We start from the raw sequence: 14,565 nt of genomic DNA on the forward strand, positions 1-14,565 counted from the left end.
TTCTGTGGAGTCATGGTGTGGCACTGTAGGGTAAACACTGGACTGCTAACCACAAGGTTGGTGATTCAAACCCACCAGCTGCTCCATGGAAACCACCCTACACAGGGTCACTATGAGACAGAACCGACTTGATGGCACTGAACAATGACAACAGTCTTCTGAATGAAAACATTTGTTTGCTGGATTAGGAGCTCTGCTGGCATAGTGTGTGTGTGGTGGGCTGCTAACCACAAAGCCACTCTGTGGGATGATGATGAGGCTTTCTGCTCCCATAAAGATTTGCAGCCTCAGAAATCCTTTAGCGGGTCACTGTGAGTCAGAAGCAACTCAACAGATGCTAACATATGCACATTAGGGTCTTTCTTACATTATGGGTTTTGAGCACCACTTGGTGCTGTAGGATCAGCACTAGACTTGAGAACTCTTAAGTTTTCAGTTGAAGCCCACCAGCCACTCCTCATAAACCTGGACAGATTTGCAGTGCGTCCGAACCGACTTGACGCACACGGCAGTATGGTTTATGGTATCGTGGTTTCCTTTTATTATGGGGTCCTGCTGTAGGATAAGTGCTAGACTGGTAACCACAAGGTAGACAGTTCAAACTCACCAGCTGGCACTTAACAATGACAATATTGGTGGATCATTACAGTAGCAATGATACTGAGCTTTTGTTGACCACCAGTTTGTTTGGGGCCGTCGAGTTGGTGCCCACTCACAGCAGCCCCGTGCACAGCACAACTGCCCAGACCCGCACGGTCCTCACAGTTGTGACGTTTCCGCCTGGTGATGCTGCTTCTGTGTCAGTCCAGCTCTTTTGTTCTGACCCGTCATCCAAGTGTGATGCCCGTTTCCAGGGACTGGTCTCTCCTGGTCATATGTCCAAAGTAGGAGAGATGAACTCTCCCCATCCCGGCTTCTGAGCAGCGCTCTGGCTGTCCTTCTTCCAACACAGATTGGTTTGTTCTTTTGGCAGTCGGTGGTACTTTCCCTATTCTTCACCAACACCAGAACTCAAATGCATTGATTCTCATACTCTCTACCTTATTGATTGTCCAGACTTCGCAGGCATATGAGATGATTGAAAATACCATAGTTTGGATCAGGCATACCTTAGGACTCAAATTGATTTCTTGGCTCTTGAACACTTTAAAGAGGTCTTGTGCAGATTTGCATAATGCAATAAATAACATTGTTTGATTTCTGGACTGTTGCTTTTATGGGTGTTAATTGTGGATCCAAGCACAATGAAGTTTTGACAACTTCCATCTTTTCTCTGCTTATCATGTTATATACTGGTCCAGTAGTGAGGATGTTTGTTTTCTTTACATTGAGGCTCAATCTATACTGAAGGCTGTGGCCTTTGATCTTCATCAGTAAATACTTGATACCGACAAGAACGGTTGTATCGTTTGCGTATCGCAGGTTGTTAGTAGTCTTCCTCCAATCCAATGCCACCTTCTTCTTCATATAATGTAGTTTCTTGGATTATTTTGCTCATCATACAGACTGAACAAGTATGGTGAAAGGATACGACCCTGATACACAAATTTCCTGGTTTTAAACCATTCACTATGTCTTTGTTCTGGTCTAACGACTGCCTCTAGGTCTAAGTACAGGCTCCTCATGAGCACAGTCAAGTGTTCTGGATGGAATACTCATTCTTTCCAATGTTGGCCGTAGTTTGTCATGATCCACGTAACTGAAAGTCTGCGTAGTCAAAAAAGCACAGGTAAGCACCTTTCTGGTGTTCCCTGCTTTCAGCCATCCTCTCAATCTGCCTTGAATTTTGACAGTTCCCTGTCAATGTACTGTTAGAATCGTTTTTGAAATATTTTCAGTAAGATTTAACTTGGCATATGATATTTATGATATTGTTCGATGGTTTCTGCATTCTGTTGGGTCCCCTCTCTTTGGAATGTGCATAAGTACAGATCTTTTGTGATGGGTTGGCCGGGGAACTTCTAAATTTCTTGACATAAGTGAGTGAGCTTCTCCAGTGCTGCCCATCAGTTTGCTGGAAGATTTCCATTTGTGTTCCTTGAATTCCTAGAGCCTTCAGTGCACCTTGGACTTCTTCCTTCAGTTCTTGATCATGTGCTACCTCGTCAATTGATTGAACATGGACCATTTCTTTTTGGTACAGTGGCTTTGTGTATTCCTTCCATCTTACCTTGATGCTTTGTGCATCGCTAAATATTTTCCCCATAGACGCATTCAATAAATGCAAGACAAGATTTGATTTGAATTTTTTTTCTTCAGTTATTTTAGCTTGAGAAATGCTGAGTGTGTTCTTCCCTTTTGGGTTTCTAACTCCAGGTCTTTGCACATTTCATTATAATACTTGACTTTGTCTCCTGGAGCTGCCCTTTGAAATTTTCTGTGCAGTTCTTTTACTTCCTCATTTCTTCCATTTGCTTCAGTATCTCTACACTGCAGAGCAAGTTTCAGAGTCTCTTCTGACACCCATTTTAATCTTTTCCTTCTGTCTTGTCTTTTCAATGACCGTTTGCTTTCTTCCTGTCTGATGTTTTTGATTTTGTCTCACAACTCTTCTGGTCTTTGGTCTTTAGTGTGTAATGCATGAAATCTGTCCTTGAGATGATCTCTAAATTCAGGTGGGATATGTTCAAAATCATATTTTGCTTTCGTGAACTTGCATAAAAGCAATAGATGGTCTGGTCCGCAGTCTGCCCCTGGCTTGGTGTGTTGGCTCGTGATGACTAAGATGTCTCAAAGAATCTCTGCTCATGACCCTCACAGTTGCTTTGTTTTTGTTTTTTGAAAAAGGGAGCTGACCTATAATTGTAGCACATCTCCTCTATGTGGATAATGGATTAAGCTGGGTAAAGAGGACAGTGAACTTCATTATAGGGTTCTTTCTACTCTTACATCTGACATTTTTGTAATAAAAAGTGGATAAGCAAAAAAAAAAAAAAAATCAGACTTTATGATAAAGAACTGCAGTATTTAAGGAGTGATCAGCCACGTTCTTGGTGTGGTTCAGTCACTGAAGTCCTGTTAGTTGGCCAGCTGCAGGCCCACGAGACACAGGGCACAGGTGACACACACAGTAGCAGAGGACCTTGCAGAGTCACGAGCCTGAAGTAACTGCAAGCCTGACTTGCTGCTGTTAGCTGCTGTGGACTCAATTCTTACTGACTCACGGCGACTGTGAGGGTTTTCAAAAAACTGTGACCTTCCAAAACGGCCATCTTCCTGGGTGCTTCTGGGTGGTTTTGAACCACTAAACATCTGACTATTCGGCAAGCGCTGAGCCGTTTGCACTATCCAGGGGACATTAGAGACAGGGGTGTCAGTAGTTCCAGAGGAATAATAGTTTAGACACTGACTCTCCACCTGACCATAGCCGCTCATGTATCCAACAGAAGAACACCTGTTGTCTGCCGGATACTGAGCAATAAGACAAACAAAGTTCTCCTGTCTTCTGGAATGTAGAGTCTAGTACAGAGAGAATTCATGAGCATGTGAACAGATAAGACCCTTTCAGAGCAACATGAGACAAGTCCTGTGGAGAAAATGAGGCAGAACACTACACAGAAGATGAAGGAGTTGGCAGTTGCTTAATGAGGTGATCAAGAAATCACCTTTCCTGTCAGAGTAAGCACTAGTAGTCGGTTGAAGTTCCCAACATCGAGAACCATTGTAGCAGGTAGTCCTTTGAAAAGAGTAATATTTTCTTGGTTTTTCAGACCAAACCCACTGCGTTCAAGTTGATTCTGACTTGTAGGAACCGTAAAGTACAGAGCAGGTCAACTCCATAGTGTTTCCCAGACTGTAAAGCCTCAGCCTTCTCCCAACAGCGGCTGGTGAGTTCAAACACCCGGCCTTTGGCTTACCCACCATGCTGCCAGGGCTCCTTGGGCATGAAGACAGAACTCTGAAATCATTACCAAGAAGCAGAAATCACACAGGTCCCTGTTGGTGTATGTTACAGAAGACACGGGTCTGCAGTGTCTGCCTTGGCCACTAACCTTTTCCAGAGAAAAGAAATCATGTTGATGAAGCTTCCAGAATGACTAGACTTGCATGAAAAAGAGCCCTGTGTTGAAATTGTGTACAGGACTATGACAGTGACCCCCAGCAAGCTATGTGGTTTCATGTTGTGTTTTGAAATGGCCTGTTTAGCACTCAGGTGACTCCTGGTTCTTTGGCCTCAGGTATTTGTTGACTGACCAAAACAGGATGCGGAGTGTAAATGACATCATGCCTATGATTGGAGCTCGGTTTTATACTCAGTTGGATGCTGCTCAGATGAGGAACGACGTGATCGAGGAAGATCTGGCTAAGGTAAAGAGGGCGTTGAGGAGTGTCTGCCCCTGACCTGTGTGTGCAGATCTAGAAAGCAACAGCGCTGTGCTGACTGCTGCGGAGGGTGCAGTGGGATAATGGAGTTGTTAGCAGACATTTTTATGCACAATGAATGCTCGGGAGTTCATTTCTTATATCCTCCAGGTGTTCGTTTTTCCTTCTTTTTGTTCATGGCTCTGAGAAAAAAAATCTTAATTATTTTTTTTTCCTTTTCATGTGAGTCATGTCCACTCCCTAATGTCCTTCAGTCAGATGACTGAATGAAACGGGCGTGTATTTGAAAGGATAACCCAAAGGAGTGGTGTGGGGGTTTATTGTTTAAAGGTGAGACTGATCCAAGACGCCAGTGTTTGCACATGGTGCTTTTTTATAGTGTTCAAGTAGCTGGGACATTAACACTGTGTCTGTTTCCAATGTTTTCTAGGAGCTTCAGAACGGAAGATTGTTCAGGCTCGTAGCAAAACTGGGCACAATCACGGAGAGACCAGAGTAAGGCTGGCCAGTTCTTTACAGTGTACTTTCAAGTCAGGCCACTGTTTTACATCATGAGAATGAATATACCTTGTTTCTGGTTTTATTTGAAAAAATGAAAATTCTTATGTGAAGTAGTCTCGAGACTGTTAGCAACTGGGAGGCTGTTATGCAACCACATCCTCTACATGTGGTTGTCTTTATGGGTTTTACACACAGAAAATGTGGTGTATTAGAAACCACTATTGTAGTTTTATGACTTAACCACAACACACACACACACACACACACACACACACACACACACACACACACACACACACACACACCACCCCCACCCAGTCTCCTTTTTGAAGCCTGATCAAATTCCTTGGTTAGTTTAGGGACTTTGCTGTAGTGGTTCAGACTCAAAAGTGTCCTTGTGTGCAACAGACGAAAACATGCCCAGTCCTGCTCTATCCGCGATCATTGCTATGTTTGCATCCATTGTTGCTGCCACTGGGTCAACCCATCTCTTTGAGAATCTTCTTCTTTTTCACTCTACCAAGCATGATGTCCTTCTCCAGGGACTGGCCCTTCCTGACAACACATCTAGAGACCCTTTGCAGAGTCATAGAGCACAAGCCAACATCTTGATGGCATGCTCTGCTTTTAGCTAAGGCCTGTCTGATTACAGCAACAATATCCCTAGTCCCCCATCCTTTTTTGAATCCAGCTTGAGTTTCTGGTAGCTCCCTGTCAATGTACGGCTGCAGCCATTTTTAAATGATCTTCAGCGAACTTTCACATGCGTGTAATGATGCTAATGATACTGTCCATGATTTGATTTCCACATGCCTTTGAGTCACCTTTTTTGGAATGGGAACCAATGTAGACCCAGTGCAGTTTTATAATCCATGTAGTCTTGAGCGGAGTTGAGTATCTCTTTCTGTTTTTGATCCGTTTAATTTCCTTTCTCTGTTTTCATATCCTTTGCCCATTTGTCTATGTCAGGTAAGTTTCTTATTAAAGCATAGGAGCTAGGGAGATTCACCTGTTCTTGTAATGTGTGGGGTATTTTTTACTTCCCCAGTTTGTCAAACTGAGTTGCTTACAGTTTTTCTGTGTAAATATTTTATATGTCTTCACATTTTCTCAGCTCCATTTATGCTTCTAGACTTTGACTCATAGTTAGAAAGTAAAGGCTTCTCCACTCTGGGGTTTTGAAGGCGTTCTCCTGTGGTTCCTCCTGAAACATTTTTGATTTTCTTGTTTTCATTCCAACTTGTATGTATTTGAAATGTAAATAAGTGTAAGGTGTGGATTGAACTTGTTTGTAGCCCTGTTGAGTAGTGTCGCTTCCCCACACAGTTTATGTTGGCATTTCCACAGGTGACTCTTTCCCAGTGCCAGCCTGGCGTGAGCTCTTTTAGTCACTGTCCGTAAATGGTTGAATTCTCTCTATTCAATTCTAGAATCGCCTTGTTTAGTTTATATGTGGACATGTGCGTGTGTATATATGTTGTTGTTATGTGCCGTGGAGTCGGTTCTGACCCATAGTGACCCTGTCTGTACAGGATTTCCAAGGCGGTAAATCCTTTATGGGAGCAAAAAGCCTTATCTTTCTCCCATGGAACAACTGGTAGTTTCGAACTGCTGACCTTGAGGTCAGCAGCCCTATTCGTAACCGCCATGCTACCAGAGGTTTGTATATATAAAATGAACCTGAGAAATCCTGGTGTGATGCTGTAGGATAAGCACAAGCATGCTAACTACAAGGTCTGCGGTTCATCCTCACCCCTTGGGAACCCTATGCAGAGTTGCTGTGAATGGGAACCGACTTAACAACACGTAAACAACACAACAACAACATAACCGACCTGATGGTGTGATGTTCTTTCTGTTTGCTAATAAACTGAGGGCAAAGTTGTCTTTTCAACACTGAGTCATGCTAACCAGGAGCGCGGCCGGCCTTTCCTTTACGTGAGGCTTCTGTTGTGTTCTGCTGCAGTCTTTAACTGCTCTTCATGCCGTGTGCTCACCCTGTTCACAGGAATGTTTTCTTGTTGCTGTTATAGAGGGCATTCTTATCCCAGTCTGTCTCCTTGCGGGTTATTGGTAGCATGAAACTGATGGCTTTCTAGAAATTTGACGCTCGGATCCCCACCAGTGGTTTGGGCAGCTGTTTCCACAAACTGGCTTGGATTTCCCAGGTATCAAGTCAGATTATCTACAGATATGTTATATTGCCTCCCCCAAATTTCTAGACTTTTACTTTCTCCAGTGTGTAATTAAATAAAACTGATGATAGTTTTTGTTCTATGTGTGAAGCATTGTCCAGTAGACTGAATTTCCCAACAGATTCCAAGTCATTTCCTCTCCAGATCATTCCTGCAAACAATGACCCCTGAACCGTCCTACCCACAGCACTCGCTCCTTTCCTGCTAGGATAGAGCATTCAGTGCAGTGGCCGCCCAGACTCACAGACATGGCTTACAGTGCAAGATCAACATAGGCTCAGTTCCTCCTGTCTGGGCAGCCTCTGTCAGCTGGGCCCTCAGACAGGCCTCTCTCAGCCGGGGCAACATTGCAGAGCTCATTGAGGGTGGTGATAAAGGCCCACAGGACACACCACTCCGTCATAGATGTCAGTCTGAAGGCACTTGGCTTGAGCTCCCCCACCTCAGTGTCTGCAGGCAGCCCCGCTCTGCAAGCAAGCCTCCTGCCCAAAGCCACTTGGCCTTACCTGCTCTGTGGGCTGGGAGCCCACTGCTGTCTCGCACTCTGGCTCCAGTGTCAACAGCTTTCTGTCCCTGGGTCAAGAAGGTTCAGTGCACAGGGATCTTGATGTCCCAAAGGGCTCTTCATCTTCAATGGCAGTGAGATTTCCCCCTCCTGCTTCTGAGATGGTTCATCTTAGCCTCGCGCTGGAGCTTGCGGTTTTACAATCCCAGTGAGCGCTGGTAGCTGCTCACAGCTGAATTACAGAATCCCTTTAGTGTCTTCTCCCACCTTCTCTTACCTAGACCTAGCAGGGCAAAAACGTTTGTGGAAGCTGAAAAGATGACGGGTAAAGTAACTCACTGCTGGGTACTTCCCGCTCCCAGAGATTTCAGAATCTTATCTTTGTCACCGGTGTTGAGCTATTTCACAATGGCGTTCCTTGGTGTGGGCATTTGATTCATTCTGATGAATTACCTCCTGGGCCCCTTTCAGCTTAGAAATGCATCATTTAATTTCTTCTCGTTTTCTGGACTTTTGTATATATTGTCTCATTCTTCTCTCTTCTCTGTGTTCTATTTCCTATACTGTGATCTCAGCTTAATTTTTTTTTTTTTTAACCAAAGCGTTCTCCAATCATTCTTTAATGTTAAAATTTCTGCTATCCTATTTTAATTTCAGGGAACTTTTGGGTTAGACCTGTTTCTGCTTTATAGTGTGTGAATTTTGGTTCCTCTGAAGCTGCCAATGGTCAGTTACGATATTCGGTTGTGTTTTTGTGTTTTCAGTTTCTTCCATTTCCTGTAATAGGATCTCTGGTGGCACTGTGGGATAAGTACTGGACTGCTAGCCACAAGGTTGGCAGTTCAAACACACCATCCGCTCCTTGGGAGAAAAATGAGGCTTCCTGCTCCTATAAAGGTTTACGGTCTTGGCAGCCCTCTGGGAAAGTGTGATTGTATCCTGTGGGGTTCTGTGAGTCCGATTTGACTCTACAGCAGTGGGTAGATAGAGGGGGTTTTAAAACATGTTACACACACACATACAAACCAACGAATTTCTTATTTATTGGGGAAAAGTTAAACTCATTTCCAATTGGAAGAGTTACCGTATGGCCATCTGGTATTGAGTGTGAGTTGATGGTGTGAAATGTTCACCTCCCCCAGGTTCCAGAAGGACCCTACGTGGTCAGAAACTGGAGACCGTTACCTGTTGAAACTTTTTCGGGATCATCTCTTCCACCAGGTGACGGAAGCGGGGGCTCCCTGGATTGATCTCAGTCACATCATTTCTTGTCTTAACAAGGTAATTTGTATCTGGGGTCAAACAGCGTGTAGAGCTGTGGCAGCTTCGACACTTACTAGGAGCCTTAGCATCCATAGTGTAGACTACAAAGGTGTTTTATTAATTATTAGTAGTTGTTCATAATAATAATTTTGTAGAATTAGAAGTATCTTTTTAACCACCCGCACGAAGAATTGCAATTTTTAAATTTAAATTGGTTCATTGTGGTAAAATGACACAGAAGACTTTGTTCCCCCATTTTACGCTGATCTGGGGTGGTACTGTAGGATAAGCACAGGACTGATAACCGCAAGGTCGGGGGTTCAAACAGCCACGGCTCAGCACTTAACAAGAACATCTATTATTTATGTTAATTTCATTGTAACAAAGAAAATATTAACTGTGGCAAACAGTAAAATCATTTTTAAATATATATTTTTTAAATGGAATCGTTTTTGTTGAAATCCTTGTGAGTTACGTAAAATGTTCCCAGCATTTTTACTTTCATGCACTGACTTCTGGGATAATGCAGATAAAACCCGCGGGTCCAAGTAAGTCTAGGCTTCAGTTTCTAGATGGAGAGCTATCAGAGATTGAGAGGTGATGGTCACAGTTTTTAGAGGACTAAGAGACATACAGACTAGAAGAAAGGCATTTTCTTGATGACTTCCTTGGATGCACAGCCTAGAACCAGGCTCAGGTGGTGAACTTGGTCTTTGTACAAGTTGGTATCTAAACCAGGGGTTGGCAAGCTGCAGCCCGATTGTCCACATCCAACTCAGAGCTGATTTTGTACAGCCAGCAAATTGTGAGTTGTGCACTACAGGATGAGCATAGGACCACGTGGTCAGTTTGAACTACAGGAGTGGCAGTTCAGACCCACAAGCTGCTCTACCTACAAGGTTGCTATGAGTCAGAAGTGACACCACAGCACTGAACAACAACAGAAACAACAACACACACAAAAAGCCAAGATTCTGGATCAGAGACTATATGTGGCCCCCTGAGAGCCTGGTGTGGTGCACTGGACTGCAAAGTCGGTTTGAACCACAAGGTTGGCAGTTCAAGCTCACCCAGTTGCTCCTTGGAAACCCTGTACAGTGTTGCTACGAGTCAGAACTGACTTGACGGCACACAACAACAACAAATCCTAAAAAGGAATCCTGGTGTGGTGCTGTAGGATAAAGCACTCGACTGCAATAGTGGCTTGATGGCATTTAACAACAACAAAGCCTACAAAAATACCCTGTGCCCCTTTATAGAGACATTTGCTGATCTCTGTTCTAAACTGTCCACATAGCGTCAGCCATGGGTAGCACATTGTAGAGAATCAATGTGTGAAAGTGGACATTCCCTTCCAGAGAAACAATGGTGGTACAGTTGTTTTTTTTAAGTCCCACTTTGCCATATTTGAATTGCCTTCAAACTCACCAGCCATTCCACGGAAGAAAGATGAGTCTGTCTGCTCTGGTTCAGATCGACAACCTTGGAAATGCCACGTTGGGCCACTCTGAGTTGGAATTGACTGGACAGCAATGGGTTTGGATTTGGTTTTTTGACTGTTTTGAGTCAAAACATTACTAAAGCACAGAACTACATACATCATTGACGCAGACCAGCCTGCCTCATAGACCTAGTTCCCCTTCATTTCCCTTAATGGAACGCTTGCTCCTTCAGCGCAGCAAGCCGAGAGCGATTCTCCCAGAATTCAGAGCATAGCCTCAAAGCAGCAGTCACTGAGACGATGTAAGACTAATACAAACACCAACAGAGAGACCCTAAAAGATGTGAACTGAGCACATGTGTGTTAGTGATGAGCTCATGAATAGGACAAGGATGGGAAATTTTCAAAAGTATAACAGCCTCATAGTAAATAAACACTATCCCGAGTCAAAAGTGTGACCGTTTTCTAAGGTTGGAAACTGCACCCTAACAGTGGGAAAAGGCAGCAAGGCCATGTTGGTTATACGAGGGGGCTTCACATCACGCAGGGAAAATTCATTTCTGAATTCCATTTTCATTAAGCTGTCTCATGTAAAAATTAAGTTTTGGTGAAAATGATGACAGAAGTTAACTGGTAAAATGGCTTAAAAGAGGCAGTTTCAGATTTTAATGAATTAATGAAATTGGGGGAAATGTTCATTGAGAGTTGAAAGAGCTAAAACCGTAGCAAGGCGCAATTGATGAATTTCGGATTGTTGGTTAGTGCCGTCGAGTCGGTTCTGACTCATAGCGACCCTCTCTAGCGTTTCCAAGGCTGTAAATCTTTGCACGAGCAGAAAACTCCATCTTTTTCCCATGGAGCAGCTGGTGGGCTTGAACCATGGACCTTGTGGTTCACAGTCCAGTGCTTATTATAAGTGTGAGGCCACCGTGCCAACGAACAAGGGATTAGCCAATATTTTTTATGATGGTTTTATTGAACTGCTACTTTCAGATTCCTGGAGGAGAGTGTTAGGGCCCTGAGCTGACATTCTGTGGCTAGGTGCAGATGTGAGTAGACTAGATGCCTGGCACTGTCCTGACCAGGTTTGCTGGAGAATTGTAGGCGTCAGCAGTCATGGCCACCATCTTGGATGCCCTTTGGGAAGTCGGCTGGCTGTAATATTAAGCTCAACAGTTCTTCAGAGCTCATGATTGGTTATTTGCATCTCTAAGAGTTTCTTTTAAGGAAGTGATTCTATAGGAGAAGAAAAAAAAAATGAATATATCTATTGCCCTGTACTACATAATACAAAAAAATCAGAAAGACAGCGCCGCAAATGACTGATAGGAAGGGGTCTCAGAAAGTTCACAGAAAAATGGTAAGGCATTTTCACACGAACTTAGTGAAGTCTCCTCGTACTCTATGTAATTATATACAAGTGTTATGTATGAAGGAGAGAGAGAAACAGAATAGTTGGTTATATTTAGGGAAGAAAAATCCTAAATATTTTGGATTTGAAAATTGTGGGCATAACTGTTTAAAACCCAGAGACCAGACCAATTGCTTTAGAGCCCAGTGTGTCTCCTGCTGCTCCTCTGGGACAGATTGAAATTGCCGCCTGGTGTTTCCCAGGCTGCCACATCTTCCTCCCGAGGGGCAACTGTTGAGGTCAAACTGCTGACCTCTAGGTTTGCACCCAAGCGCTTAACCATGGCGCCACCCGGGCTCCTCTGCACACAGATTACTCAAAAGCCCAAACCAAGCCTGTTTGCCGTCTGGTTTGATTCCAACTAAGAGTACCTTTGGAGCAGACTAGACCCTCTCCTTAGAGTTTTCAAGACCATGAGTCTCTACAGCAGCAGAGCAAAGTGGTGAGTCGTGGGTTTGAACCACCACCCTGTGGTTAGTAGCAGCCCAGAACTTCACCCACTGTGCCATCAGGGTGCCTTGCATGTTGATTGGTTGGTTGCTTGGTTATGTGCTGTGGAGTCACTTCTAACTCATAGCGACCCTGTACAGGGTTTCCGAGGCTCTAGATCTTTGTTGTTGTTGTAAAGTGCTATCAAGTCGATTCCGACCCATAGCGACCCTGTATAGGGTTTCTGAGGAGCAGCTGGTGAGCAGTAGAAAGGACATTAGCCCACAGCGCCCCCCCAGGGCAGAAAGCCTCGGCTGCCGCCCGCGGAATGGCTGGTAGTTTCTGAGTGCTGCCCTTTGAGTGAGCAGCCCGACTAGAAGTCGTTAACGTTTGTTACCAGAGCGCCTTGGCCATGTTGATGAGTGATTGTAAAATACTGTAGATAGATGGAAAAGCATGTGGTAAAAATTAAAAGGTATGCCCAAAGGGCCTGCAGAGGTCATGAAAAGTGGAGTTTTTCCAGGCCTCTTTGAAAGCCTCCTCTGGGTGTGTATTGTTCTTCAGATAGAACCAATGCTCTTCCGTGTGCTGTGGCCTTCTCACTGTGTGCGCGTCTGTTTCAGCTGGATGCCGGCGTTCCCGAGAAGATAAGCCTCATCTCCCGAGATGAAAAGAGTGTCCTTGTGGTGACTTACAGTGACTTGAAGCGCTGCTTTGAAAACACTTTTCAAGAACTGATTGCAGCGGCCAGTGGTCAGTTGTAGCAGTTGCTGGCTCAGACCAAGCCGCCTGACAGCACATGGGCCTATGCTGAGGATCCTGGCCAGGGGCCGCATCCCGGCCACCTCTCCCTGCTGAGGAAGCAGAGAGCAGAGCCACCCACTCCTCAGTCAGTACACTGGCACTTAGAGAAGAACGTGTCACCCACCCGGAGCCCGGGCTGCCGGCAAGGCTCTGTCTGTGAAGAGTGATTTCGATTCAGGAATGCCGCCAGGTGAATGATGCTTCTGCCTTTCTTTGTTTTTTTTTTTCCCTCCACCCCCCTTCCTCCGCGCCACTTGTATATGCACTAATTTTACTTTTTTAAGACTTTTTCTTTACCAATCTTTGAACTTTGGCCACGATGTAGACTTACGAAGGGAAACGATTTACCATTTTGGGGGAAACTGTACCGGGCAGCCATTATCATCGAGGGTTGCCGGATTTGCTGTTTTGGGGGATGAGTTGCCCTGAAGAGCTTCAAGGACAAAGGAAATATTTCCAAGAAATACAACCTAGTACGTACATAGTGCGTAAGAGTATTGTATGCAAGCTGTGTATGCTTCCCACGGCAGGTTCAGATTGGGATTTCTGGTTTGTCTGAAGACCACACAGAAAGATTCAGGAGCTGCTGGATACAAACCCTCCCCCCCCCCCCCTTACTGAATGCAGCCTTCCTGACCAAAGGCTCCATCGCCTGTAACTGGAGGACCACTGAGCCCCTCAGGCCAAGGTTCAAAACCAGGAGTGCTGCCCTGCAAGTCAGCTGCAGTTCCACGGAAGCAAAAAAAAATTAAAAAAAATAAAAAATAAAAAACAAATTGTGTTGAAGGCCTGAAGTTGAGGAATGTATCACTTTAGGGTTTTTTGTTGTTTTTTTTACAGTTTGCTCTGTTTAGTTTTTAGTTTTGGTATACAGTTCAGTTCTTTGGCCCCAGCTTTATTATGTATGGTACTTTACACTGGAGACAGAGACACTGCTCAGAGGACAGGCTCGCCCAGCACAGCAGTGGCCTGGCCTCCTGAGCTTTCTGGAGACGGACAGCCTGAATCTGGAGGGACACCCGTCTGCTGTGCCTTGCAGTCCACTGCTTAGCCCAAAGGAATCGTCACTTTTGATACGGACTCCCTCACTCTTGTGGGACCCTCCCAAATGCACCCATCTCACAAGTTTGGACTTGCCTCCTCCTCCAGTTTCTTATATTTGGACATGCAGTTGTCGCCAAAATGTGGAATTTGTAGTTCATGAAAACCTACACTTTGATACTGAAGACTGCCAAATAACATAGGATTTTTTTTTTTCTTAAAAAAAAAAAAAAAAACACACAAAAAAAACAAAAACATAAAACCACCAACCAGTAATGAAGACTCTGTTCTTCTCCAGCACTGAATGGTTTACTTACACGCTGCGTGTTCACTGTACAACTACGGAGCAAATGTGGAAGCTCCAAATCAAAAGGTCAGGACGGACTTCCGAGCGCTCACAACTGATGTTACTGTCTTCGCTTTTACTAATTATACGTGTTTGTAGTTTTCAGAACCGTTTTTACAATTCCTCCACTTTTTATAAGCTTTAAAATGATTTTCTCTGCCTTGAGATTTGCATCCAGAAAACAAAACAAGACAACAAGAGAAGACAGCAACTCTCGTCGCCTGAAAGCTTTGAGGACCAGAGACACGCAGGACACATTTTAGGAAGTGTGGTGGAGCCCACCACATTGGGAAGCATCAGTTGTTG

The 14,565-nt window shown here is 44.4% G+C and overlaps 1 protein-coding gene across 2 annotated transcripts in view; it reads left to right on the forward strand.

The window, feature by feature from the left end:
* PAN3 (PAN3 poly(A) specific ribonuclease subunit homolog (S. cerevisiae)) overlaps window positions 1–12,840 on the forward strand; it is a 115,690-nt gene extending 102,850 nt beyond the window's left edge. For both annotated transcript variants that reach the window (XM_006831941.1, XM_006831940.1), the window contains 4 exons: window positions 4,179–4,308; window positions 4,754–4,818; window positions 8,667–8,805; window positions 12,692–12,840. In XM_006831941.1, the coding sequence (XP_006832004.1) occupies window positions 4,179–4,308; window positions 4,754–4,818; window positions 8,667–8,805; window positions 12,692–12,832 (475 nt within the window). In that variant the 3' untranslated portion in view covers window positions 12,833–12,840. The remainder of the gene's footprint in view (window positions 1–4,178; window positions 4,309–4,753; window positions 4,819–8,666; window positions 8,806–12,691) is intronic.
* Window positions 12,841–14,565: the final 1,725 nt, after the last annotated feature.

This window comes from Chrysochloris asiatica, unplaced genomic scaffold, assembly GCF_000296735.1.
Source record: "Chrysochloris asiatica unplaced genomic scaffold, ChrAsi1.0 scaffold00005, whole genome shotgun sequence".
Classification (NCBI taxonomy): domain Eukaryota; kingdom Metazoa; phylum Chordata; class Mammalia; order Afrosoricida; family Chrysochloridae; genus Chrysochloris; species Chrysochloris asiatica.